The sequence below is a fragment of the Macaca fascicularis genome, chromosome 5 (assembly GCF_037993035.2).
Source record: "Macaca fascicularis isolate 582-1 chromosome 5, T2T-MFA8v1.1".
NCBI classification, from domain to species: domain Eukaryota; kingdom Metazoa; phylum Chordata; class Mammalia; order Primates; family Cercopithecidae; genus Macaca; species Macaca fascicularis.
In genome coordinates this window covers 163,148,283-163,173,498 of record NC_088379.1, presented here as the reverse complement: position 1 = coordinate 163,173,498, position 25,216 = coordinate 163,148,283, and the positions used below count along the sequence as shown (strand labels likewise).

The window sequence follows — 25,216 nt, the reverse complement described above, 5'->3', positions numbered from 1 at the left end:
AGAGGGGTCCTGCTGCCTATCAAGGAGGAAGAAATACTACACAAAGAGACCAAGAAGAATCTGAACAGGCAGGTTTCGCTGTGTTTCTCCCCTCAGTCTATTACCATTAGATCACACCCTTTGTGTAATTACATTTCTACATGGCTGTCAAATCTTCAAATCTAAGCAGAAAAACAGATGTTTTTTTCCCTGCGTCTTTGGGTCTTCAGGTTCCCATGTCATGCAGAACTTTGATTAAATTTTGTTATGTTTTTGTCTCATCAACCTGTCTTTTGTTATAGGAGTGTCAGCCATGACCTTTGTGATAGGGAAGAAAGGTATCACGCCTTTCCAGCCCTACGGTGAAAACCACATATCTCCTTCAGGGTCCTCAAGATATTTAACACGTAGTAAAATTGAATGCATAAAGCCTAATTATATCAGTATATTTAAATGAGTTATATATGTGTATGTTTTATACGTATTCTATATATATATATTTGCATACATATATTTGTGTAAATATGTGTGTATTTCTGTGCGTGCATATTATGTATATATATTTGTAAGGTTAATATTAGACATTAATTGGCATTTTGTTCTCAAAATTATACAATGAAAATCCTCTACTCTGTATAGACCTGTGCATTTTTCTAATAAACAATACAGAATGATATGTTAGAAAATACTTGAAAGCCACAGATAGGGTAGGTGGGACCAAGATGGCCAACTAGCAACAGCAGCAATCAGAGGGTCACATCAAAAAGAATGATAATCAGTGTGTGAATCCTTCACTGGCAACCAAGGTATCCAGATTTTCTCATCAGAACTGACTAGGTGGCTGACGTAATAACGGTCAGGAAGGAAAAGCAGTGTGGTCTAATGGCCCACCTGAGAGCCACACAGGGCTGCAGGGCCCCCACCCCGCAGCCAAGGAATTGGTGAGTGAGCATGCTACCCAGCTGGGGAAACCATGCTTTTCCATGGAACTGTGCAACCCACAGATTGGAAGATCCCACTTGCAAACCTACGCCACTGGGGCCTAGGGTCCCAACACTGGAGCCATGCGGATTCTCAACAGCCTCTCTGCTGGAATCTGCCTAAGCCTGCTGAGCTCCCGAAGGGAGAGGTGACCAGCATCACAGCTGCAGCTGCCTGCTGCCTAAACCAACTGAGCTCCTTGGGGAAGGGGCAACAGCCAGCAATGGGACTCATTACTGTCTAACACGCTAAGCTCCCTGGGTGGGGGAAGGGTAGCATCCAGCTCTATAGCTCCAGGCCATGCTTTTTCACTGCTGGAGCCAGGGAGGCTGGAGAGCTTGGTCCCCAAGAAGTGTTCCCCAAAGCCCAGCACACTGGCTGTGGCAGACTGTGGCCAGAGCACCTGTTCAGGCCTCACCCTGACCCATCCTTTCTCACTGGACGGGGCCTCCCTGCAGGAACTCCAACAACTCTAGCCCGAGGCTCAGGGACAGAACCCGAGCCTCCCTGGGCCTCCCTTAGGGGGAGGGTTGGCCACAGTCTCTGCAGACCAGCAGTTAGCCTTCCCTCCAGTAGTTCTGAGGAATCTGGATAGACCAGATGAGTGGGTTTCCCCCCAGCGAAGCTCACCCCCTCCAAAAAGGACAGTCAAAGCGCTTCCGTAAATGGATCCTGTTCCCCATGCCACCCAACTGGGTGAAATCCTCTGACAGGGGTTGTCAGACACCCTATATAGGAATGATCCTACTGGCATCGGGTTGGTGCCCCTTGGGGTCAGAGATCCCAGATGAAGGAGAAGGCACCCATCTTTGCTGTTCTTCAGCCTCCTCCAGTGACACCTCTAAGCGCTGGAGCGAACCAGATGAACGGGGTGTGAAGTGAACCCCCAGCAAACCACAGCAGCCCTACAGATGAGTGACCTTGAGAGAAGAGAGACAGACCCTCTCATATTGTTTTATATTGATTTATACTCAGAAAAGGAAAGAGGAGCAAAGCTAAAGGCAGTAGCCCGGCGCCTAGGAACCAGACCTGAAACCAGGCCTGGGCCCGCCTGACCTAAGCCTGGCAGTTAAAGATCGACCCCCGGCCTAACTGGTTATGTTGTCTATAGATTCCAGACATTATTGTATGGAAAGGCATTGTAAAAAATCCCTGTCCTGTTCTGTTTCGTTCTGATTACTGGTGCCTGCAGCCCCCAGTCACACACTCCCTGCTTGCCCAATCGATCATGACCCTCTCACGCGGACCCCCTTAGAGTCGTGAGCCCGTCAAAGGGACAGGAATTGCTCACTTGGGGAGCTCAGCTCTTAAGACAGGAGTCTTGCCTGATGCCCCCGGCTGAATAACCACTTCCTTCTTTAACTTGGAGTCTGAGGATTTTTGTCTGCAGCTCCTCCTGCTACATTTTTTGGTTCCCTGACCGGGAGGCGAGGTGATTGGCAAAAGGTGGAGGCAGCTCCTTAGGCGGCTTAAGCCTGCCCTGTGGAACATCCCTGCGGGGGACTCTGACCAGCCCAAGCAAGGCGGATCCTGAGAGCGCTCCCGGGTAGGCATTTGCCCCGGTGGTACGCCTCACCAGAGCAGTGTGTGGCAGGCCTCCATGGAGGATCAACGCAGTGGCTGAACACCGGGAAGGAACTGGTACTTGGGGTCCGGACATCTAAAACTTGGTAAGACTGGTCTTTGGAACTTGCCTACTCCGTTTGAGTGGAAGCGTGGCCTGATCACCCATGGCGTGCCTTTATCGGTACTTTGGTTTAGTTTTGGTTTTGGTTTTGACTTGGTTTGAATTGCTTGATAGGACTGGTCTTGGGAACTTGCCCACTCCATTTGAGTGGAAGTGTGGCCTGATCACCCACGGAGTGCCTTTATCAGCACTTTGGTATTGGTTTTGACTTGGTTTGAATTGCTTGACAGGGCTGGTCCTGGGAACTTGCTTACTCCATTTGAGTGCAAGCGTGGCCTGATCACCCATGGTGTGCCTGTATTGGCACTTTGGTTTTTGTTTTTGACTTGACTTGGATTGCTTGATACTTTGTTTTGGTTTTGATCTGGCTTGGATTTCTGGATACTCTGGTTTTGGTTTTGATTTTGGTTTGGTGTAAACTGCAAAAGTGTGTGTGTGTCCTCTTTACCCGTTCTTTGTTTTGTGGTGTGCGTGTGGTGTGAGCGTGATGTTTCGTCTCGAAGAAGCATGGGTCAGGCACAAATAAGCCCACCCTACTAGGAACTATGTTGAAAAATTTCAAGAAAGGATTTAAAGGAGACTATGGAGTATTATGACACCAGGAAAACTTAAAACTTTGTGTAAAGTAGACTGGCCAGCATTAAAGGTAGGCTGGCCATCAGAAGGAAGCCTGGACAGATCCCTTGTTTCAAAGGTATGGCACAAGGTAACCTGTAAATCCAGGGCACCCAGACCAGTTTCTGTACATAGATGCTTGGTTACAGCTGGTTTTAGATCTCTCCACAGTGGTTGAGAGAGCTCCAGCATAAGTGAGAAGAGAGAGAGGAAGAGACAAAGGCAAAAGGAAAGTCAAAGAAAGAGAGACATAGTCGAAGAGAGAAAGAGAGATATATACAAGTAGTTAAGAAAAAAAAGTGTACCCTATTCCTTTAAAAGCCAAAGTAAATTTAAAACCTGTAATTGATAATTGAAAGTATTCTCTGTAACCCTATACTGCTCCAATACCACTGTTGTCAGTATAAACAAGGGCGTATCCTGAAAGCACTGAGGCCTTCCTATCAAAAATCCTTAACCCAGTAATCCACGGATGGCCCAAAAGCATTCAATCTGTAGTGGCAACTGCTTCGTTAACAGAAAAAAAAATAAAAATAAATAACTTTTAGGAGAAACCTCATTGTGAGCACACCTCACTAGTTCAGTTCAGAACTATCCTAAATCAAAAAAGCAAAAAAGTAACTTATTAACTCAAAAATCTTAAGGTATGAGGCTATTCTGTTAGGAAAAATAAAAAGCCATCTATACCAATTCTAAATTAATCTGGAAAAAACAAGGTCTTATTAATAGCAAAGGACAATTAAAATCCCAAACTTACAAGGTTTTCAACAAAAGTAAGGTTTGCTAAAAGTTAACAGTGTAACATGTATTATACTAACTTCTATTCTTGTGGCCTTAGGCAGTCTAGCTCATGGACATAAAAGAAGCTCACTTTAGAAGAGAATAGTTATTATCTCCAAAAAAATAAAAAAAAAAAAGGAAAAGAAAAAAAGTGGGGGCGGAATTTATGTAAAAAGAGTATTATATGGTAAATTCTTGTCCTGAAATAAATTAACTGGTTGTTTAAAGAAAAAAATATTTGTAATAAGTCAGAAAGTTAAAGCATGTCAAAGAATTGTCTGTGAAAGCTGTGAAAGAGAAAAACGTTACAAAAAAGAATTTATGCAAGAAATGTAGTATAATTTAAAAGTAACTAGGCCTCCTGAATGTTAAACTAAAAATAATAAAAGTTTATGTGCAAGATGTATAAAGAAAATAAAATATACTTTTGATAAAACAATAAGGAGGCATAATAATATAAATGTTTATCTACATTAAAAGGTTAAAATTATGTATATTTTGTTTTAAAGGTTTAATCACGTTTTAAAATATTAGAGAGAAAATTCTGTGTGTAAACATTGGCTAAAGTTATAGAGGTATCATCCAGTTTTTCTGTAAACTGGATATTAAAATAAAAGCATAGCAGGCTTTTTTTAAAGCACCAATCTGCTCTTTGCAAAAATTATAAAAGGTTAAAAAAAGTCTATAAAATCTTACTTTATGGTCAAACATTAAAAATTGGATAAATATATCTACAAGATTTTATTAAAATTAAGTTTAACATTAATGACACACTAATATAAAGGTAAGATTTAGCTTATCTGGTATAAAAATCATACATTCATTTTGCTACAGGATCATAGAAGTTAAAGACTTAAACGTTAGCAATTAAGACAGGATACCAAGATGCAAATGCCTGGTTAAAATGGATCAAATATTCCATCTGCACATTAAACAAAAGCAATTGTTATGCTTGTACACATGGCAGGCCAGAAGCCCAGATTGTCCCCCTCCCCACTAAGGTGTCCTCCAGTCAACCAGGCATAGGCTGCATCGTAGCTCTTTTCCAGGATTCTATAGCCTGGAGTAATAAGTCATGGCAAGCTCTCTCTGCTATATCCCGAAGTCTGGCACCCTGCGGGTCAGCCCCTGAGGGCCATCCAGCTTCCATCTCCCAACACTAAGTTCACTTCGTGTCTCTCATGACAGGCAGGAAACTTAGCATTCCTTGGAGACCTGAAGGGATGCTATGAGCTTAAGAATTTTCAAGAGCTTATCCATCAGTCAACCCTTGTTCATCCCCGAGCAGATGTGTGGTGGTATTGTGGCCCTTTACTGGGCACTCTGCCAAATAACTAGACTGGCACTTGTGCTTTAGTCCATTTGGCTATCCCTTTCACCCTGGCATTTCATCAACCAGAAGGAGAAAAAATAAGACATTGTAAAGTGAGAGAAGCCCCTTATAGGTCTTTCAACTCTCACATCTATTTAGATGCAGTTGGGGCCCCACAAATAATACCAGATCAATTTAAAGCTTAAAATCAGATAGCTACAGGATTTAAGTCAATATTTTAGTAGGTGACAGTTAATAAAAATGTAGATTAGATAAACTACATCTATTACAACCAACAGCAACAAGCTTTTCATGAGTTAAAAGAAAAACTCATGTTGGCCCCAGCCCTGGGGCTACCTGGCTTGACAAAACCCTTTACACCCCATGTGTCAGAAAAAAAAAATGGCAGTTGGAGTTTTAACCCAGACTGTAGGGTCCTAGCCAAGGCCAGTGGCCTATCTTGCAAAACAATTAGATGGGGTTTCCAAAGGCTGGCCCCCATGTCTAAGGGCCCTGGCATCAACAGCCCTGTTAGCACAAGAAGCAGATAAGTTAACTCCTAGGCAAAACCTAAACATAAAGTCCCCCCATGCTGTGGTGACTTTAATAAATACCAAAGGACATCATTAGCCAACAAATGCTAGACTAACTAGATACCAAAGCTTGCTCTGTGAAAATCCCCACATAACCATTGAAGTTTACAATACCCTAAACCCCGTCACCTTGCTCCCGGTATCAGAGAGCCCAGTTGAACATAACTGTATAGAGGTATTAGACTCAGTTTATTCTAGTAGGCCCAACCTCCGAGACCACCCTTAAACATCAGCAGACCGGGAGCCGTACGTGGATGAGAGCAGCTTCACCAATCCCTGCCAAGTGACTCTGAAGAAGACGACAAGCCTTGCTCTAGTCATACTTGGAGGCTGACTGGTCCACGCACGGCTGAAGCATGAGGAAACTCATTGCAGGACTCATTTTCCTTAATATTTGAACTTGTACAGTAAGGACTTCAACTGACCTTCCTCAAACTGAAGGCTATTCCCAGTGTATACATCAAGTCACTGAGGTAGGACAAAAGGTTGCTACGGTCCTATTATTTTATGGTTATTATAGTGTACTGGAACTCTAAAAAAACTTGTTTGCATAATATTATTCTATACAAGGTATGTAGCCCGAGAAATGACCAACCTGATATGTGTTATGACCCATTTGAGCCTCGCATGACCAGTTTTTAAAATAAGATTAAAAACTGAAGACTAGTGAAGGCTCCTAAACGATACAAGTAAAGTGTTAGCCAAACCAGAAAAAAAGAGAGGTGCTCAAACAAGTCACCTTAAAATTTGATGCCTGTGCTGCCATTAATAATAATAAGTTAAAAATAAGATGTAGTTCTCTTAATTAAGAGGCTATATGACAGAAAATAAGTACATTTATCGTAAATTAAGACTGTGTAAAAATAAATGTACATACTGGTCTTGTGTCATTTAGGCTACTTAAATAAAAAATGAAAAAAAATCCTGTCCACCTTCAAAAAAGAGAAAAGTGGCCATTCCTGTACCAGTAGTCAGTGGAACCCCTTAGAACCAGTAATAACTAACCCCGTTAATCCTCGCTGGAAAAAAGGGGAAGATGTAACCCTAAAAATTGATGAGGCTGGACTGGATCTTCAAGTAAATATTACAGTTTGAAGAAAAGTTTATAAACGCTCTCCTGAGCCAGTATTTCAAACCTTCTATGATGAACTGAATGTGCCAGTACCAGAAATTCCAGGAAAAACAAGAAATTTGTTTTTGCAATTAGCCGAGCATGTAGCCCAGTCTCTCAATGTCACCTCATGCTATATATGTAGAGAAACTATAAAGGGAGATCAATGGCCATAGGAAGCCCAAGAATTAGTACCTACAGACCCAGTTCCTGATAAATTCCTGGCTCAAAAAAAATCACCCTGATAGCTTCTAAGACCTAAAAGCCTCAATCATTAGACAATACTATATAGCAAGAGTGGGGAAGGACTTCACCCTTCCTATAGAAAGATTCAGCTGCCTTAGGCAAAAACTGTATAATAGTACTACAAAAACAGCCACCTAGTACAGTTCAAACCATACTAAGAAAATCCATTTAGTAAATTCCCAAAGTTGCAGACCGTTTAGGCCCACCCAGTATCCCTCCGGGACTGGACAGCCCCCACTAGGTTATACTAGACATGTAGACATAAGGCCTATGCTAAGCTACCTGAGTGGTGGACAGGTAGTTGTGTTATAGGCACTATTAAACCATCTTTCTTCCTAATGCCCATAACAACAGGTAAACTCCTAAGCTTCTCGTCTATGCTTCCCGCGAAAAGCAAAGTGTAGCCATAGATAATTAAAAAGATGATAAACGGCATCCTGAAAAAATTATACAATACTATAGGCCTGCCACTTAGGCACAAGATGATGTGTGAGGATACTGGACCCCCATTTACTTGCTCAACCAAATCATATGGTTGCAAGCTGTCTTGAAGATCATCACTAATAAAACCGGTAAAACCTTGACTGTTCTGGCCCGGCAAGAAACTCAGATGAGAAATGCTATCTGTCAAAATAGATTGACTCTCAACTACTTGCTAGCAGCTGAAAGATAATTTTGTAGAAAATTTAACCTTACTAATTGCTGTCTACACACAGATGATCAAGGGCAAGTAGTTGAAGACATAGTTAAAGATATAACGAAACTGGCACATGTGCCCGTGCAAGTGTGGCATAGATTTGATCCTGAGACCATGTTTAGAAATTAGTTCCCAGTACTAAGAGGATTTAAAACTCTTATAATAGGAGTTATAATAGTAATAAGAACCTGCTTACTGCTCCCTTGTTTGCTACCTGTACTTCTAAATGATAAAAAGCTTCATCACTACCTTAGTTCACCAAAATGCTTCAGCACAAATGTACTATATGAATCACTATCAATCTATTGCACAGGAAGACATAAGAAGCAAAAATAAGAGTGAGAATTCCACTAATAAAAAGTGAGAGTCTTAAAGGGAGGAACGAGAGAAGAGAGACAGACCCTCTCATATTGTTTTATATTGTTTTATATTCAGAAAAGGAAAGAGAAGCAAAACTAAAGGCAGGTAGCCCAGCACCTAAGAACCAGACCCAAAACCAAGGAACCAGACCTGAAACCAGGCCTGGGCCTGCCTGACCTAAGCCTGGTAGTTAAAGATCGACCCCCGGCCTAACTGATTATGTTATCTATAGATTCCGGACATTGTATGGAAAGGCATTGTAAAAATCCCTGTCTTGTTCTGTTTCGTTCTGATTATCGGTGCCTGCAGCCCCCAGTCACATACTCCTTGCTTGCTCAATTCATCACGACCCTCTCACGCGAACCCCCTTAGAGTTGTGAGCCCTTGAAAGAGACAGGAATTGCTTACTCAGGGAGCTTGGCTCTTAAGACAGAAGTCTTGCCCAATGCTCCAGGCCGAATAAACCACTTCCTTCTTTAACTCGGTGTCTGAGGAGTTTTGTCTGCAGCTCGTCCTGCTACAACCTTACCATTGAAAGAAAAAATAACAGAAAGCAACAACAATAGCATCAACAACAACAAAATGTCCCCACAAAAAAACCCCATTCAAGGGTCAGCAGCCTCAAAGATAGAAACTAGACAAACTCATGAAGATGAGAAAGAATTGATGAAAAAATGCTCAAAACCCAAAAGGCCAGAGTGCCTCTTCCCCTCCAAATGATCACAATGCCTCTCCAGCAAGGGTGCAGAATTGGATGGAGGATGAGATGGATGAACTGACAGAAGTAGGCTTCAGAAGATGGGTAATAAAAAACTCTGCTGAGCTAAAGGAACATGTTCTAATCCAATGCAAAGAAGCCAAGAACCTTGATAAAAGGTTGGGGGAGCTGCTAAGAAGAATAACCAGTTTAGAGAGAAACATAAATGACCTGATGGAGCTGAAAAACATTGCATGAGAACTTCGTGAATCATACACAAGTATCAGTAGCCAAATCAAACAAGCAAAAGAAAGGATAGCAGGGTTTGAAGACCACCTTGCTGAAATAAAGCATGCAGACAAGATTAGAGGAAGAAAGAATCAACAAAGTCTCTAAGAAATACAACACTATGTAAAAAGACTGAGCCTATGATTGATTGGAGTACCTGAAAGAGATGGGGAGAATGGAAACGAGCTGGAAAACACACTTCAGGATTTTATCCAGGAGAACTTCCCTAACCCAGCAAGACAGGCCAACATGCGAATTTAGGAAATACGGAGCACACCACTAAGATACTCCATGAGAAATCAACCCCAAAACACATACTTATCAGATTCTCCAAAGTCGAAATGAAGGAAAAAATGTTATGGGCAGCTCAGCTAAGAGAAAGGCCAGGTCACCTACAAAGGGAAGCCCATCTGAGTAATAGCAGATCTCTCAGAAGAAAATCCATAAGCCAGAAGAGATTGGGAGCCAATATTCAATATTCTTAAAGAAAAGTATTTTCAATCCAGAATCGCATATCCAGCCAAACGAAACTTCAAAGTGAAGGAGAAATAAAATCCTTTCTAGACAAGCAAATGCTGAGAGATTTCGTTACCAGCAGGCCTGCTTTCCAAGAGCTCCTGAAAGAAGCACTACATATGGAAAAGAAAAACCGGTACCAGCCACTGCAAAAACACACCAAAATATAAAGACCAATGACACTATGAAGAAACTGCATCAACAAGTGTGCAGAATAACCAGATAGCATCAGGATGACAGGATCAAATTCACATATAACAATATTAACCTTAAATGTAAATGGGATAAATGCCCCAAATAAAAGGCACAGACTGTCAAATTGGAGAGTCAAGACCTATCAGTGTGCTGTATTCAGGAGACCCATTTCACATGCAAAGACACATAGAGACTTAAAATAAAGGGATGGAGGAAAATTTACCAAGCAAATGGAAAGCAAAAAGCAGCAGGGATTGCAATCCTTGTCTCTGACAAAACAGACTTTAAGCCAACAAAGATCAAAAAAGATGAAGGGGATTACATAATGGTAAAGGGAACAATTCAACAAGAAGAGTTAACTATTCTAAATATATATTCACCCAATACAGGAGCACTCAGATTCATAAAACAATTTCTTAGAGACCTACAGAGAGACTTAGACTCCCACACAATAATAATGGGAGGTGTTAACACCCCACTGTCGATATTAGACAGATCAACAAAACAGAAAATTAACAGGATATTAACAGGGATATTCAGGACTTGAACCCAGTTCTGGATCAAGTGGATTTAATGGACATTTGCAGAACTCTCTACCCTAAATCAACAGAATATACATTCTTCTCAGTGCCACATAGCATTTATTCTAAAATTGATCACATAATTGGAAGTAAAACACTCCTCAGCAAATGCAAAATAAGTGAAATCATAGTCTCTTAGACCACAGTGCAATCAATTAGAACTCAGGATTAAGAAATTCACTCAAAACCACAAGATTACATGGAAATTGAACAACCTGCTCCTGAATGACTCCTGGGTAAAAAAACGAAATTAAGGCAGAAATAAAGAAGTTCTTTGAAACCAATAAGGACAAAGAGACAATGTACCAGAATTTCTGGGACACAGCTAAAGCAGTGTTAAGAGAGAAATTTATAGTACTAAATGCACACATCAGAAAACTAGAAAGATCTCCAATTGACACCCTAACGTCACAATTAAAATAGCAACAGAGGCAAGAGCAAACTAATCCAAAAGCTAGCAGAAAACAAGAAATAACTACAATCAGAGCAGAACTGAAGGAGATAGACACACACACACACACACACACACACACACACACACACACACACAAATCCCCCCAAAAATCGATGAATCCAGGAGCTGGTTTTTTGAAAAATTTAACAAAATATATACACTGCTAGCTAGACTAATGAAGGAGAAAAGAGAGAAGAATCAAATAGACACAATAAAAAATGATAAAGGGGATATCGCCATTGACCCCACAGAAATACAAACTACCATCAGAGAATACTATAAACACTTCTATGCAGGCTGGGTGCAGTGGCTCACACCTGTAATCCCTGCACTTTGTGGAGGGTGCTAAGGGGGGTGGATTACTTGAGTTTGAGATCAGCCTGGCCAACATGGTGAAACCCCATCGCTACTAAAAATACAAAAGTTAGCCAGGCATGGTTGCAGGTGCCTGTAATCCCAGCTACTCAGGAGGCTGAGGCAGGAGAATCATTTAACCCAGGAGGCAGAAGTTGCAGTGAGCTGAGATTGCACCACTGCACTCCAGCCTGGGCAACAGAGTGAGACTCCATCTCAAAACAAAACAAAACAAACAAAAAACTCCACTTCTATGCAAATAAACTAGAAAATCTAGAAGAAATTGATAAATTACTGGACTCATACACCCTCCCAAGACTAAACCAGGAAGAAGTTGAATCCCTGAATAAACCAATACCAAGTTCTGAAATTGAGGCAGTAATTAATAGCCTACCAACCAAAAAAAAAAAAAAAAAATTCCCAGGACCAGATGGATTCACAGCCAAATTCTACTAGAGGTACAAAGAGGAGCTGCTACCAGTACTTCTGAAACTACTCCAAACAATTGAAAAGGAAGGACTCTTCACTCACTCATTTTATGAAGCCGGCATCATCGTGATACTAAAACCAGGCAGAGTCACAGTGAAAAGAGAAAACTTCAGGCCAATATCCCTAATGAACATTGATGTGAAAATCCTCAGTAATGGCAAACTGAATCTGAATACTGGCAAACTGAATCCAGCAGCACATCAAAAAACTTATGCACCATGATCAAGTCAGCTTCATCCCTGGAATGCAAGGCTGTTTCCACATATACAAATCAGTATACATCATCCATCACATAAACAGAACCAAAGACAAAAACCACATGATTATGCCAATAGATGCAGAAAAGACCTTTGATAAAATTCAACATTCCTTCATGTTAAAAACTTTCAATAGACTAGGTATTGATGGAACATATCTCAAAATAATAAAAGCTATTTATGACAAACCCACAGCCAATATCATATTGAATGGGCAAAAGCTGGAAGCACTCCCTTTGAAGACTGAGAAGGATTTCTTTGAACAAGACAAGGATGCCCTCTCTCATCACTTCTATTCAACATAGTATTGGAAGTTCCAGCCAGGGCAATCAGGCGAGAGAGAAATAAAGGGTATTCAAATAGGAAGAGAGGAAGTCAGATTGTCTCTGTTTCCAGATGAAATGACTTTATATTTAGAAAACTCCATCATCTCAGCCCCAAAACTCCTTAAGCTGATAAGCAACTTCAGCAAAGTCTCAGGTACAAAAATCAATGTGCAAAAATCACAAACACTCCTTTACATCAACAGTAGACAAGCAGGGAGCCAAATCATGAATGAACTCCCATTAACAATTGCTATAAAGAGAATAAAATACCAGAGAATACAGCTAACAAGGGATGTGAAGGACCTCTTCAAGGAGAACTGCAAATCCCTGCTTAAGGAAATAAGAGAGGACACAAACAAATGGAAAAACATTCCATCCTCACGGACAGGAAGAACTGATATCATGAAAATGTCCATACTGCCCAAAGTAATTTATAGATTCAATGCTATTCCCATCAAACTACCATTGACATTCTTCACAGAATTAGAAAAAAAACTACTTTAAATTTCATATGGAATCAAAGAAGACTCCATATAGCCAAGACAATCCTAAACAAAAAAGAACAAAGCTAGAGGCATCATGCTACCTGACTTCAAACTATACTACAAGGCTACAGTAACCAAAACAGCATGGTACTGGTACCAAAACAGACATATAGACCAATGGAACAGAACAGAGAACACAGAAACAACACCACATATCTACAACCATCTGATCTTTGACAAACCTGACAAAAACAAGCAATGGGGAATGGATCTTCTATTCAATAAATGGTGCCAGGAAAACTGGCTAGCCATATGCAGAAAATGGAAACTAGATCCCTTCCTCACACCTTATACAAAAATTAACTCGAGATGGATTAAAGACTTAAATGTAAAATCCAAGACCATAAAAACCCTAAAAGAAAATCTAGGAAATACCATTCAGGACATAGGCATGGGCAAATACTTCATGACGAAGATGCCAAAAGCAATGGCAACAAAAGCCAAAATTGACAAATGGGATCTAATTAAACTAAAAAGCTTCTGCACAGCAAAAGAAACTATCATCAGAGTGAACAGGCAACTTACAGAATGGGAGAAATTTTTTGCAATCTGCCTGTCTAACAAAGGTTTAATATCCAGAATTTACAAGGAACTTAAACAAATTTACAAGAGAAAAACAACTCCATCAAAAAGTGGGCAAAGGATATGAACAGAGAAATGCAAATCAAAACCACAATGAGATACCATCTCACACCAGTTAGAATGGCAATCATTAAAAAGTCAGGAAACAACAGGTGCTGGAGAGGATGTGGAGAAATAGGAACACTTTTACACTGTTGGTGGGATTGTAAACTAGTTCAACCATTGTGGAAAACAGTATGGCGATTCCTCAAGGATCTAGAACTAGAAGTACCATATGACCCAGCCATCCCATTACCGGGTATATACCCAAAGGATTATAAATCATGCTGCTATAAAGACACATGCACACATATGTTCATTGCGGCACTATTCACAATAGCAAAGACTTGGAATCAACCCAAATGTCCATCAGTGACAGACTGGATTAAGAAAATGTGGTACATATACACCATGGAATACTATGTGGCCATAAAAAACGATGAGTTTGTGTCCTTTGTAGGGACATGGATGCAGCTGGAAACCATTGTTCTCTGCAAACTATCGCAAGAACAGAAAACGAAACACCACATGTTCTCACTCATAGGTGGGAACTGAACAATGAGATCACTTGGACTCGGGAAGGGGAACATCACACACTGGGGCCTATCATGGGGAGGGGGGAAAGGGGAGGGATTGCCTTGGGAGTTATACCTGATGTAAATGACGAGTTGATGGGTGCTGACGAGTTGATGGGTGCAGCACACCAACATGGCACAAGTATACATATGTAACAAACCTGCACGTTATGCACATGTGAAACTAGGCCTCATAAAACTTAGAAACTAGGCCTCATATAGAAAAAAATTAACACCAGGTGGCTCTGGATAGGGTCCCACCCTGATAGGGTCCCACCCTGCCAATTCCGGGAAACAACCTCATGGGGTCCCACCCTGCCAATTCCGGGGGTCCCACCCTGCCTCGAAGTTCCCGGAATCAACAACTCCAGGAAAAAAAAAAAAACCTCATAAGGTCCTGCTCTAACCAATTAGCATAAGACACCTTGCTCAGGCCATAGACAGACCCAATTACCACGCGCCTAAAGCTTTGTTTGAATTTCGCGCCCTAAGCTGTGTTTGAACTTGTATTTGCCTATATAAACAGCCTGTAACAAGCAGTCGGGGTCCCAGGGCCCACTTAGAGCTTGGGACCCTAGCGCGCTTGTAATAAATAACTCTCTGCTGTGAATCTCGTGTCGGTGATCCTTCGCGGCAACCCCTGCCCAGGAGGGAATCGACAGTTCGGTTCCAACATTTGGTGCATTGGCCGGGAAGTGGGGTCGTCCGAGGACCCCCGACCCATCCGGCGGAGACCCATCTGGCCCGGGCCACGGACTGCTGACTGAACGGACCTACCAGGTACTTTCGTTTTATTCTGTCTGTCTTGCCGGCTAACTCTGAACTCTGGGGAGTACTCCTTCTGAATTAAGTGGGGAAGGGGGACAGACGTGTCCGGCACCTTCCCACTCACGCCCTGGGGGACGCCCTGGCGGTAGTCTGGGAGAAGGCTGATGACTCGGTCAGCCTCCTCAAATCTGTAGGCAGGTCGCCCCTGCCGTCTGAATATTTTGTAATCTTGTGGCGCTACTGTCTGGCCGCACGGCTTCTCCTTACTTGTCTGGTCTTTGTTTTTGTTACTTTTGTTTTGTCCTTGTTATACGTGGACGAAATAAGACAGACGTTGACGACTCCTTTGTCTCTGACCCTGACTCACTTCCCTGACGTTCGGGCTCGAGCCCACAACCTCTCCATAGAAGTCCGTAAGGGACGATGGCGAAAATTCTGCTCGTCCAAGTGGCCTACCCTCCATGTTGGGTGGCCCCGGGACGGAACATTTGACCTCCCAATTATCTTACAGGTTAAAGCAACAGTGATGGATCCTGGGCCACTCAGACACCCGGACCAGGTGGCCTACATAATTATTTTGGAGGATCTGGTCCGAAATCCTCCCTCTTGGGTGAAACCCTTCCTCCATTCCCCTTCCCCATCCCAATCTACCCTCCTTGCCTTAGAAGCCCCAAAGAATCGGAATCCGGACCCGCATAAGCCAGTCCTCCCAGATGAACCCCAGAGGGACCTCCTCCTTCTCGACCCCCTGCCTCCTCCACCTCAAAACCCCCTTCGGGGACCTCCACCTTACGCTTCACCCTTGCCCCCTGTCTTGTCCCCAGCTCTTTCCTCTACCGCCTCGACCCCTACCCTTTCTCCAACTTCTCCCTCGGCCCCTCCCTCCACCCCGTCTCCTCCTCCAGCCCCGCCCAAACTCGCCCCTCGGACGCCGCCGCCGACACCTCCTCATCTCCGCTTGCGGTGGACTGAGGACCCAGAAGGCCCTTCCACTTAGCAATCCTCCCTTTTTCCCCTCCGTACTGTCAGTCACACAGTCCAGTACTGGCCCTTCTCTGCCTCTGACCTCTATAACTGGAAGACCCATAACCCTTCCTTTTCCCAAGACTCTCAGGCCCTAACCTCGTTAATAGAATCCATTCTCCTCACCCACCAGCCCACCTAGGATAATTGCCAGCAACCCCTGCAGGTCCTCTTAACCACTGAAAAAGGCAGCGAGTCCTCTTGGAGGCCCGGAAAAATGTGCCAGGACCAGGAGGCCTCCCAACCCAACTTCCCAATAAAATAGACGAGGGATTTCCCCTCACCCGCCCGGACTAGGACTATGAAACGGCACCAGGTAGGGAGAGTCTCCGAATCTATCGCCAGGCTCTGTTGGCGGGTCTCAAAGGGGCAGGAAAACGCCCCACAAATTTGGCCAAGATAAGAAAGAAACCTCTAAGGAAAGGGAAGCCAGGTTAGCGAAGGAACAGATAGAGCGAGAGGATCGTAAGAACCGAGTAAAGGATAAGCATTTAACAAAAATCCTGGCGGCAGTTGTGAGAAAGAAAGGACCAGGGAGAGAGGGAAAGAAGCGGAGGCGGCCAAAAGTGGAAAAAGACCAGTGTGCCTACTGCAAAGAACAGGGGACTCGCGGAGGCGTTAAGGACGAAAGAGGGCGCGGCCAACTCCCGGGGGGGACGGCAGGCCAAGAGCGCGGCGCCCGGGCCTGGCGCCAAGCCTGAGCCCGCCAGACAGGAGGCGGCCCCGCCGCGGGCTCGGCTCCGGCCCCAGCCCCGCCAGCATGGCCGGCCGGACCGTAGGGGCCGAGACCCGGAGCCGGGCCGAAGATAACATCAAGAAGGTAATGGCGACCATCGAGAAGGTCCGGAAATGGAAGAAGCAATGAGTGACTGTAGGCGACACTTCCCTTCGTATCTTCAAGTGAGTGCCAGTGGTGGACCCCCAGGAGGAGGAGCGAAGGCGGGCAGGTGGCGGGGCAAAGAGATCCCGTGGCCGGGAACGTCGGGGCAGGGGCGCCAGTCCCCGAGGGGGTGGCCCTCTCATCCTGCTGGATCTCAATGATGAGAACAGCAACCAGAGTTTCCATTTGGAAAGTTCCCTGCAAAAAGGCACAGAGCCCAGTCCTGAGGGCAGCCCCCAGCCCAGCCGCCCTATGTCACCTGCCGGACCCCCAGAAGGGGTCCCTGAAGAGGCTCAGCCCCCACGGCTGGGCCAAGAGAAAAATCCCGGGGGCATAACTGCTGGCAGCACTGACGAACCCCCAATGCTGACCAAGGAGGCCCTGGCAATGATCCAGCAGATGCATGCCTGGACACACTTGAATAATTGAAAGCTAAAATTACTGATTAAAAAAACTGACTTTCTAATCCCAAAGACAAGTACCCTCGTAGAACAAGTGACATCTGCCTGTAAGGTCTGTCAGCAGGTAAACGCTGGGGCTACCCGAGTGCCAGAAAGGAAACGAACTCGTGATAACCGCCCAGGAGTCTATTGGGAAATAGACTTCACTGAAGTAAAACCTCACTATGCTGGATATAAGTACTTACTGGTGTTTGTAGATACCTTTTCAGGATGGGTAGAAGCCTACCCCACCCGGCAAGAAACAGCACACATAGTAGCCAAGAAAATTTTGGAAGAAATCTTTCCTAGATTCGGACTTCCCAAGGTAATTAGGTCAGATAACGGGCCGGCCTTCGTTTCTCAGGTAAGTCAGGGGCTCGCCAGGATATTGGGGATTAATTGGAAATTACATTGTGCCTATAGACCCCAGAGCTCAGGACAGGTAAAAAGAATAAATAGAACAATAAAAGAGACCCTTACTAAATTGACCTTGGAGACTGGTTTAAAAGATTGGAGACGCCTCCTATCCTTAGCTCTGTTAAGGGCCCGGAATACACCTAACCGTTTTAGGCTCACTCCATATGAAATTCTCTACGGAGGACCTCCCCCTTTGTCAACCTTGCTTAATTCCTTCTCCCCCTCCGATCCTAAGACTGACCTACAGGCCCGGCTAAAAGGACTCCAAGCAGTACAGGCCCAAATCTGGGCCCCCTTGGCAGAACTGTACCAACCAGGACATCCACAGACCAGTCACCCCTTCCAGGTGGGAGACTCTGTCTACGTTAGACGGCATCGCACTCAAGGACTAGAGCCTCGGTGGAAAAGACCCTATATTGTTCTCCTGACCACACCCACAGCCATAAAGGTTGATGGAATCTCCGCTTAGATCCACGCATCCCACGCCAAGGCTGCTCCAGAGACGTCCGGACCAACACCACTTAAGACATGGAAACTCCGACGCTCCGCGGACCCGCTCAAGATAAGACTCTCTCGTATCTAACTCCTTGCTTATTGTTTGCCCTTCTTCCCTGCGCCGTCTCTAGTGTAGTTTTTGACGCTAACCCCCCACCGGCCATTTAGCCTGACCTGACAGATAATTAATTTTAGTAATCAAGAGGTCTTAAATAAGACCTCCGAGAATACTCCTATAAAGACTTAGTTTCCAGACCTCTATTTCAACCTAAAAAAAAAAAAAAAAAAAAAAAAAAGCAGGAAAGATAAAAGACACAGGCCCCCAGTTTACTGGTCCCACAGGAGTCCTATTAAGGACTCCTCAGGATAGACAAGAATAAAAAGGACAGGCTAGAAAAATGTCCATCAGCCGGAACAGGTTTTATGCCTGTCCCGGATGCAAGACAGAACCAATAAAAAAACTTGTAGAAATCTGACTCACTTGTATTGCAAAAACTGGTCCTGTGTAACTACTAATAATAAAAAGTAAAAATAAGCCACAAAACCTTAGTATATAACTATGCCCTTTGTCCAGCCCTGTACCACAACCCGATATTCAGAAAATTACAACCTGGTTCGCATCAAGTTTAAAGATGCGGCAAAATCTGATAACAGATAGATAACAACAAAATTAATATAAGGTCTCTATTTATACCAGCACAACCCGCCTAAAATTCCCCTCCAAATCAGACTATTAGTCAATCCAGACACTGCCCCTGTTGCAGTAAAGCCAAACCAGGTTTTATTAAAAGCTAGAAAGCCCCCGGTTTCCATATCGGAGAAGCCCCAACTAAAAGCTCCTCAAAGCACTTCCCCGCCCTTAATCTCCCTCACCCTCGCCAACATATTAAGAATTAAGGTAGCGGCTAAAGTTAAGACCGGGACAGCAGCCCTAGTGCATAGTAACCATCATCTGCAACAACTTAAAGTAGCCATAGATAAAAACCTTAAAGCCATAGAACAATCTATCACAAAACTTAAAGAGTCCTTGACTTCTCTGTCTGAAATTATATTACAAAACCGACAAGGACTAGAAATTGTCTTTCTAAAAAAGGGCGGGCTCTGTGCAGCCCTAAAAGAGCAATGTTGTTTTTATGCAGATCATTCAAGAATAGTTAAAAATTCTATGGCAAAACTAAAAAAAATTAGACAAGAAAAAAAAAGAGAAAAAATCTCAACAAAGTTAGTTTAAAAATTAGTACAACCAATCCCCTTGGCTTAGCACCCTAATCTCCACCATCTTAGGACCCCTCATCCTGCTCACGCTCATCCTGACTTTCAGGCCATGCATACTCAACCACTTACTCACCCTTATTAAAAATAGATTACATGCTATGGTTCTGACCCAACAATACCAGACCCTCAGGACTGAAAAAGAGGCTCAAGATTGAGCCTCTGACACAAAAAGAGGAGGGAATGAAACTAGGCCTCATAAAACTTAGAAACTAGGCCTCATATAGAAAAAAATTAACACCAGGTGGCTCTGGATAGGGTCCCACCCTGCCTCAATAGGGTCCCACCCTGATAGGGTCCCACCCTGCCAATTCCGGGAAACAACCTCATGGGGTCCCACCCTGCCAATTCCGGGGGTCCCACCCTGCCTCGAAGTTCCCGGAATCAACAACTCCAGGAAAAAAAAAAAAAAACCTCATAAGGTCCTGCTCTAACCAATTAGCATAAGACACCTTGCTCAGGCCATAGACAGACCCAATTACCACGCGCCTAAAGCTTTGTTTGAATTTCGCACCCTAAGCTGTGTTTGAACTTGTATTTGCCTATATAAACAGCCTGTAACAAGCAGTCGGGGTCCCAGGGCCAACTTAGAGCTTGGGACCCTAGCGCGCTAGTAATAAATAACTCTCTGCTGTGAATCTCGTGTCGGTGATCCTTCGCGGCGACCCCTGCCCAGGAGGGAATCGACAGTTCGGTTCCAACACATGTACCCTAGAACTTAAAGTATAATAATAATTAAAAAAAAAAAAAAGAAATAAGGGCTGTAGCTTGAGGAAAGGTGATAGCTAGAAACAATGATTTGGGTTTCCGCACAATGTAAAATAATAGATGAAGCTGTGGAGTAAACATAACCCTCCAGGGAAGGCACGTAAAATGAGAAGACAAAAGAATGGAGAGCAGATCCTTAAAGATAATCCAAATCATATTATTATTATTTGAATTGAAAGGGACATTGGTCTTGTTATAGACCTCTGGCTCCTGGATCTTCAAGGAAGCAAATGTTTAACAGAGTGTCCTGAATATTGTTTCTTGGTGTCAGCTCTGCTCTCACCCTACGCACTCTCTCCTGAACCATGGAACATGGAAGACTGAAAATTACATTTCCCAAACTTTATTGGCAGCTAGGTTGTACCAGTGGGAGGCACTTGCATCATTTGAGAAGATGGGAGAAGACATTATGTTTTGGTGGTGCCTCCAGTAGTTTCAGCAGGAGCAGTCGGTCAGGCAGAGGCAATTCAGCAGTATTGTGTGGGCTTCAGGGTTATGGGTGACATCGCCTTTCTTCTTCTTATTTAATTGGGTCTTGTAAACAGTTCCCCGTGTTAAATCCTCTCCTATTTAAAATACCTGGAGTGGTTTTGGTATACTGACTGACAGACACTTTGTATATCACATAAAGAAAATGTAAGGCTAGAAATTAACCAACCTTTAAAAATTAGACTGGCCAGGCGCAATGGCTCACGCCTGTAATCCCACCACTTTGGGAAGCCAAGACGGGCGGATCATGAGGTCAGGAGATCGAGACCATCCTGGCTAACACGGTGAAACCCCGTCTCTACTAAAAATACAAAAAATTAGGCAGCCGCGGTAGCGGGTGCCTGTAGTCCCAGCTACTCGGGAGGCGGAGTTTGCAGTGAGCCGAGATCACTCCACTGCACTCCAGCCTGAGTGACAGAGCAAGACTCCATCTCTACAAAACAAAACAAAACAAAACAAAACAAAAAAATTAGACTATACAGGGGATAGAAGCAATAATTTTAATTTTAAAAAGAAAAGCAATATCCTAAACGGATGCAACCGTATTTCAAGTGTCTTTACATGGACCATGAAGCTCCAAGTTTATTCAGTGAATATCCTTCAGAACAAACTGATTTAACCGAGTTAAAATAATGAAATGACATATTCCAGAAACTCCTCTTAGCAGAGAAACATAGAAGGGAGCCTAGATGCACTACAGGAAGAGTTCTTGAATTTCCTTGCTACAGACCAAGTTCAAATTGAGCTACAGGGTTCCTTAGGTGCACTGCCTAGTGGAACATAAAGCAGGGCAACAAATACCCAACAGGGAAACAGTAATTGAACATAAATGTTATTAATAAAATAATTGTAATGGCAACTAATACGTAGAGCATTAACCATGTAATCAGCACTATATGAAGCACTAAATATATTTTATTTCATTTAACCCTCAAAATACTTTATGAGGTTGGTGCTATTATTATCCCTCTTTACAAATGGAGAAACCAAAGCTTGGAGAACTGAAGTTATTTGCCCATGGCCACATAGGTGGAAGTGGTAGAACATGAATAATTGATTTGCAATTTTGGAGAATGTATTTTTCTAAATAAAGAAGAAATGTGGAGGAAAACAATGCCTGATAGACTGGGTAAACTGACCTTAAATTGTCATTAAGTCAAAACTAAGCCATGCTATGTTACAGTTTTGGTGTGTAAAGAAATTGTTTTTGAGAGAGCTATTCAGAGTTAGAATTCTGTGTGAATTGTACAAAATACATAAAATTGCCTCTAACCAAAAAAAGTCAGGAATCTGCTATTTTAGAATAATTTATGTTTCTTTTTTCTCCAATTGGCCTGGGGCTACTCTCTAAGGCAACATTTCAATGACAAAGAGATTGTTCCTGAATGTGGCTGGGGAAAAGCCATCATTGTTGAAGGAAGGCAAATATACTGTTCTTTCCCTGAAGAATAAAAAAGTACTAAAATCTTTCTAGACAGTACTATCCATTATGCGAAGAACTGACAGGGAATATAAATGGAATCCAGAGGGGAAAGAAGACTAAATTTAAGGTGACCCAGTTCCTGTTAAGTTTTATGGACTGAACACTGCCATATAGAGATTTAAAGACATTTTCACCCTTATTCATAGAGTGCATACCGCTAGACACAAATGCAACCAAACATGGGCATTCAAAAGAGTATGTGTTCTCACAGGTGAAAGAGTGGCTGTCTAGCTAGGTTGAGAAGAGTGAGTGAGGAGACAGGGAAGTGGAAACTAGGTGAGACAGGAAATGAGTTGTACGTAGAAGAGAGAATCGGTGACTACTCCAGGGGCATCAGGAAGCCAGCAGAATGCTTTTTTTGAATAGCATGTTTTAGTTTGCAAAATATTTGATTCTCATTGATAAGATATGTGTTATGATTTTCTACATATTACAGATGATAAAACTAAGCTTAAGAGCAGTTAAATGATTTTCCAGGTTCTCAGAGTTTTGGAGAGCTAAAGCTGGGGCTCCTGCCCCCAAAATCTGGCACTTTTTGTCCTCTAAAACCAGTCATTGTAAATGACGAATCTGAGGAACAAGCGTGTGGATTTTCTGAAATGTAGGTTTAAAAAATGTAAACATATCAGGATCCTTAAAAAAGCACTCTCCATGTTTTAAAGAACAGCAAAATCACTAGAAATGACTGTGTACCTTACTACTGAGAGCCCGGCTCCAATGTAATTTAGCAGTGGATTTGACACTTCTTCTGCATCCAATCCAAACCAACCAAACCTGAAAATCCAGAAAATCACATCAAATTAAATATTGTTAAGATGTTTCACCATAATGTTTAAGGGCATGGACTCGGAGCCAGATTCCTGGTTCAAATCCCAGCTCTCTCACTTATTAGCTGTGACTTTGGGTAAATTATTTATTATCGCTGTACCTCAATTTCCAATTTTTTTATTTTTTATTTTTTTTTTGAGATGGAGGCTTGCTCTGTCACCCAGGTTGGAGTACAGTGGTATGATCTTGGCTCATTGCAACCTCTGCCTCCTGAATTCAATCTATTCTCCTGCCTCAGTCTCCCAAGTAGCTGGGACTACAGGTGCCTGTCACCAAGCCTGGCTAATTTTTGTATTTTTAGTAGGGATAGGGTTTTGCCGGTCTGGAACTCCTGAAATCAAGTGATCCACCCACCTCGGCCTCCCAGAGTGCTGGGATTACAGGCGTTAGCCAACGTGCCCAGCTTCCCATGTTTAAAATAGGATAATTATTGTACCTACCTTATAAGTTTGTTACAAAGATTAAATGAGTTAGTATACATAAAAGTACTTGTGAGTGTCTCTTTACTAAGACTAAAAAAGAAGAAGTAGGAGAAAATAGTTCACCTGACTCATGGAAGGTTAATTAATTGGTTACAATATTGTATTGTATATAATTGGTTACAATATTGTATTGTATATGATATTGTATAGTGTTTGGAGTAGACTTTTAAAAAACTTCTAGGTTAAATATCCCTACTCTGTCATTACCACAGATTTTTTTTTCCTACCTTGACATTGCTGTGATCATCACCAAGAATCACTGAGAACCATCCAGGGGCAAGAGGAAAGGAGAAAAGAAGGAAAAGAAAAAGAAAATAGCAGGAGGTGGGGAATGGGGAAAGGATGGGAGACAATGTATTGGAAGTTAGTAAGTTGGTTTGTTTTGTTGTTTTGAGGTGGTTATAATGCTTTGAGTGGAAAGGGAGTCCAAAAGGTAAGATGAGAATAACACCCTACATTCTACTCATTTTTCCAAAATTGATTTGAATGTTAATCTTAATGCTGACCAAGGGCACCAGTCTGATAGAACTTTGTGTAATGATGGGGCTGTTCTCTATCTTCACTGCACAAAAGAGTAGCCCCTCCCCATATGTAGCTACTGAGCACACCCAAGTGGCTAGTGCAACCCAGAAACTGGAGGTTTAATTTTATCAATTTAAATTAATTTAAATTTAAATATAAACGGCCTCCTGTGGTTTCTGGCTACTCTATTGGACAGCGCAACGCTAGAGCTGGGGCTGGCAAACTTTTTCTCAAGGGCCAGACTGTAAATAATTTAAGCTTTGAGGGTCAGTTATTCCCTTGCTGCTCAACTCTACCACTGTGATAGAAAAACAGCCATGGACAGTCCTTAAATGGATGGGTTTGGCTGTGTTCTGATAAAATGTAATTTATAGAAATGGCTGGGAAACCAGACCATGGTTTGCCAACCCTGCTCTAGAGGGAAGAATATGTGCTCTGGAACTAGAAGACCTGGGTTTGAATCCTAGCTTCTTAGTTCTGTGACCTACAGTAAATTACTTAACCTCTTTGGGTATCTACTCTAAGATAGTGCTTCCTTCATGTATTTGTGAAAGTGAGATGATAATGATGCATAGAACATGTCCAGCAAACTGTGACACAATAGAAAGGGACAATAAACATCAGTTTCCTTTTTCTCTCTCTACCTCTGTTTCCTAGATTTAATGCTACACTATATCTTGATCAAATATCTAGATTATTTATTTATTTACTTATTTATTTATTTATTTTGAGACAGAGTCTCGCTCTGTTGCCCAGGCTGGAATGCAGTGGCGTGATCTTGTCTCACTGCAAGCTCCGCCTCTGGGGATCATGCCATTCTTCTGCCTCAGCCTCCTCAGCAGCTGGGACTACAGGTGCCCGCCACCATGTCCGGCTAATTTTTTGTATTTTCAGTAGAGACGGGGTTTCACCGTGTTAGCCAGGATGGTCTCAATCTCCTGACATTGTGATCTGCCCACCTTGGCCTCCTAAAGTGCTAGGATTACAGGCGTGAGCCTGTGAATATATTTAATTTCTACATATTCTAAATATTAAGAATTTGGGGCAAATAGCAATAGAAGGTGGCATATTTGATGTGTATGTTTTACCA

The 25,216-nt window shown here is 42.8% G+C and overlaps 1 protein-coding gene, 1 long non-coding RNA gene and 1 pseudogene across 19 annotated transcripts in view; 2 read left to right on the top strand and 1 right to left on the bottom strand.

Annotated features, from left to right (window-relative positions):
- TMEM144 (transmembrane protein 144) overlaps positions 1 to 25,216 on the bottom strand; it is a 96,910-nt gene that overhangs the window by 26,345 nt on the left and 45,349 nt on the right. For 15 of the 18 annotated variants that reach the window (XR_012435362.1, XM_045392992.2, XM_045392994.2 and 12 more), the window contains one exon: positions 22,988 to 23,068. The exons of the other annotated variants lie outside the window; for them this stretch is intronic. Coding sequence is in view for 14 of the 15 variants with exons in the window: in XM_045392992.2 (XP_045248927.2) it covers positions 22,988 to 23,068 (81 nt within the window). In the remaining variant the exon portion in view is untranslated. The remainder of the gene's footprint in view (positions 1 to 22,987; positions 23,069 to 25,216) is intronic. 18 annotated transcript variants of the gene reach the window in all.
- LOC141406931 (uncharacterized) lies at positions 14,804 to 20,192 on the top strand. Its single transcript, XR_012435363.1, has 2 exons — positions 14,804 to 15,039; positions 18,023 to 20,192. It is a non-coding gene; the product is annotated as an uncharacterized lncRNA (long non-coding RNA).
- On the top strand, positions 16,744 to 17,501 carry LOC123573645 (B-cell CLL/lymphoma 7 protein family member C pseudogene; annotated as a pseudogene).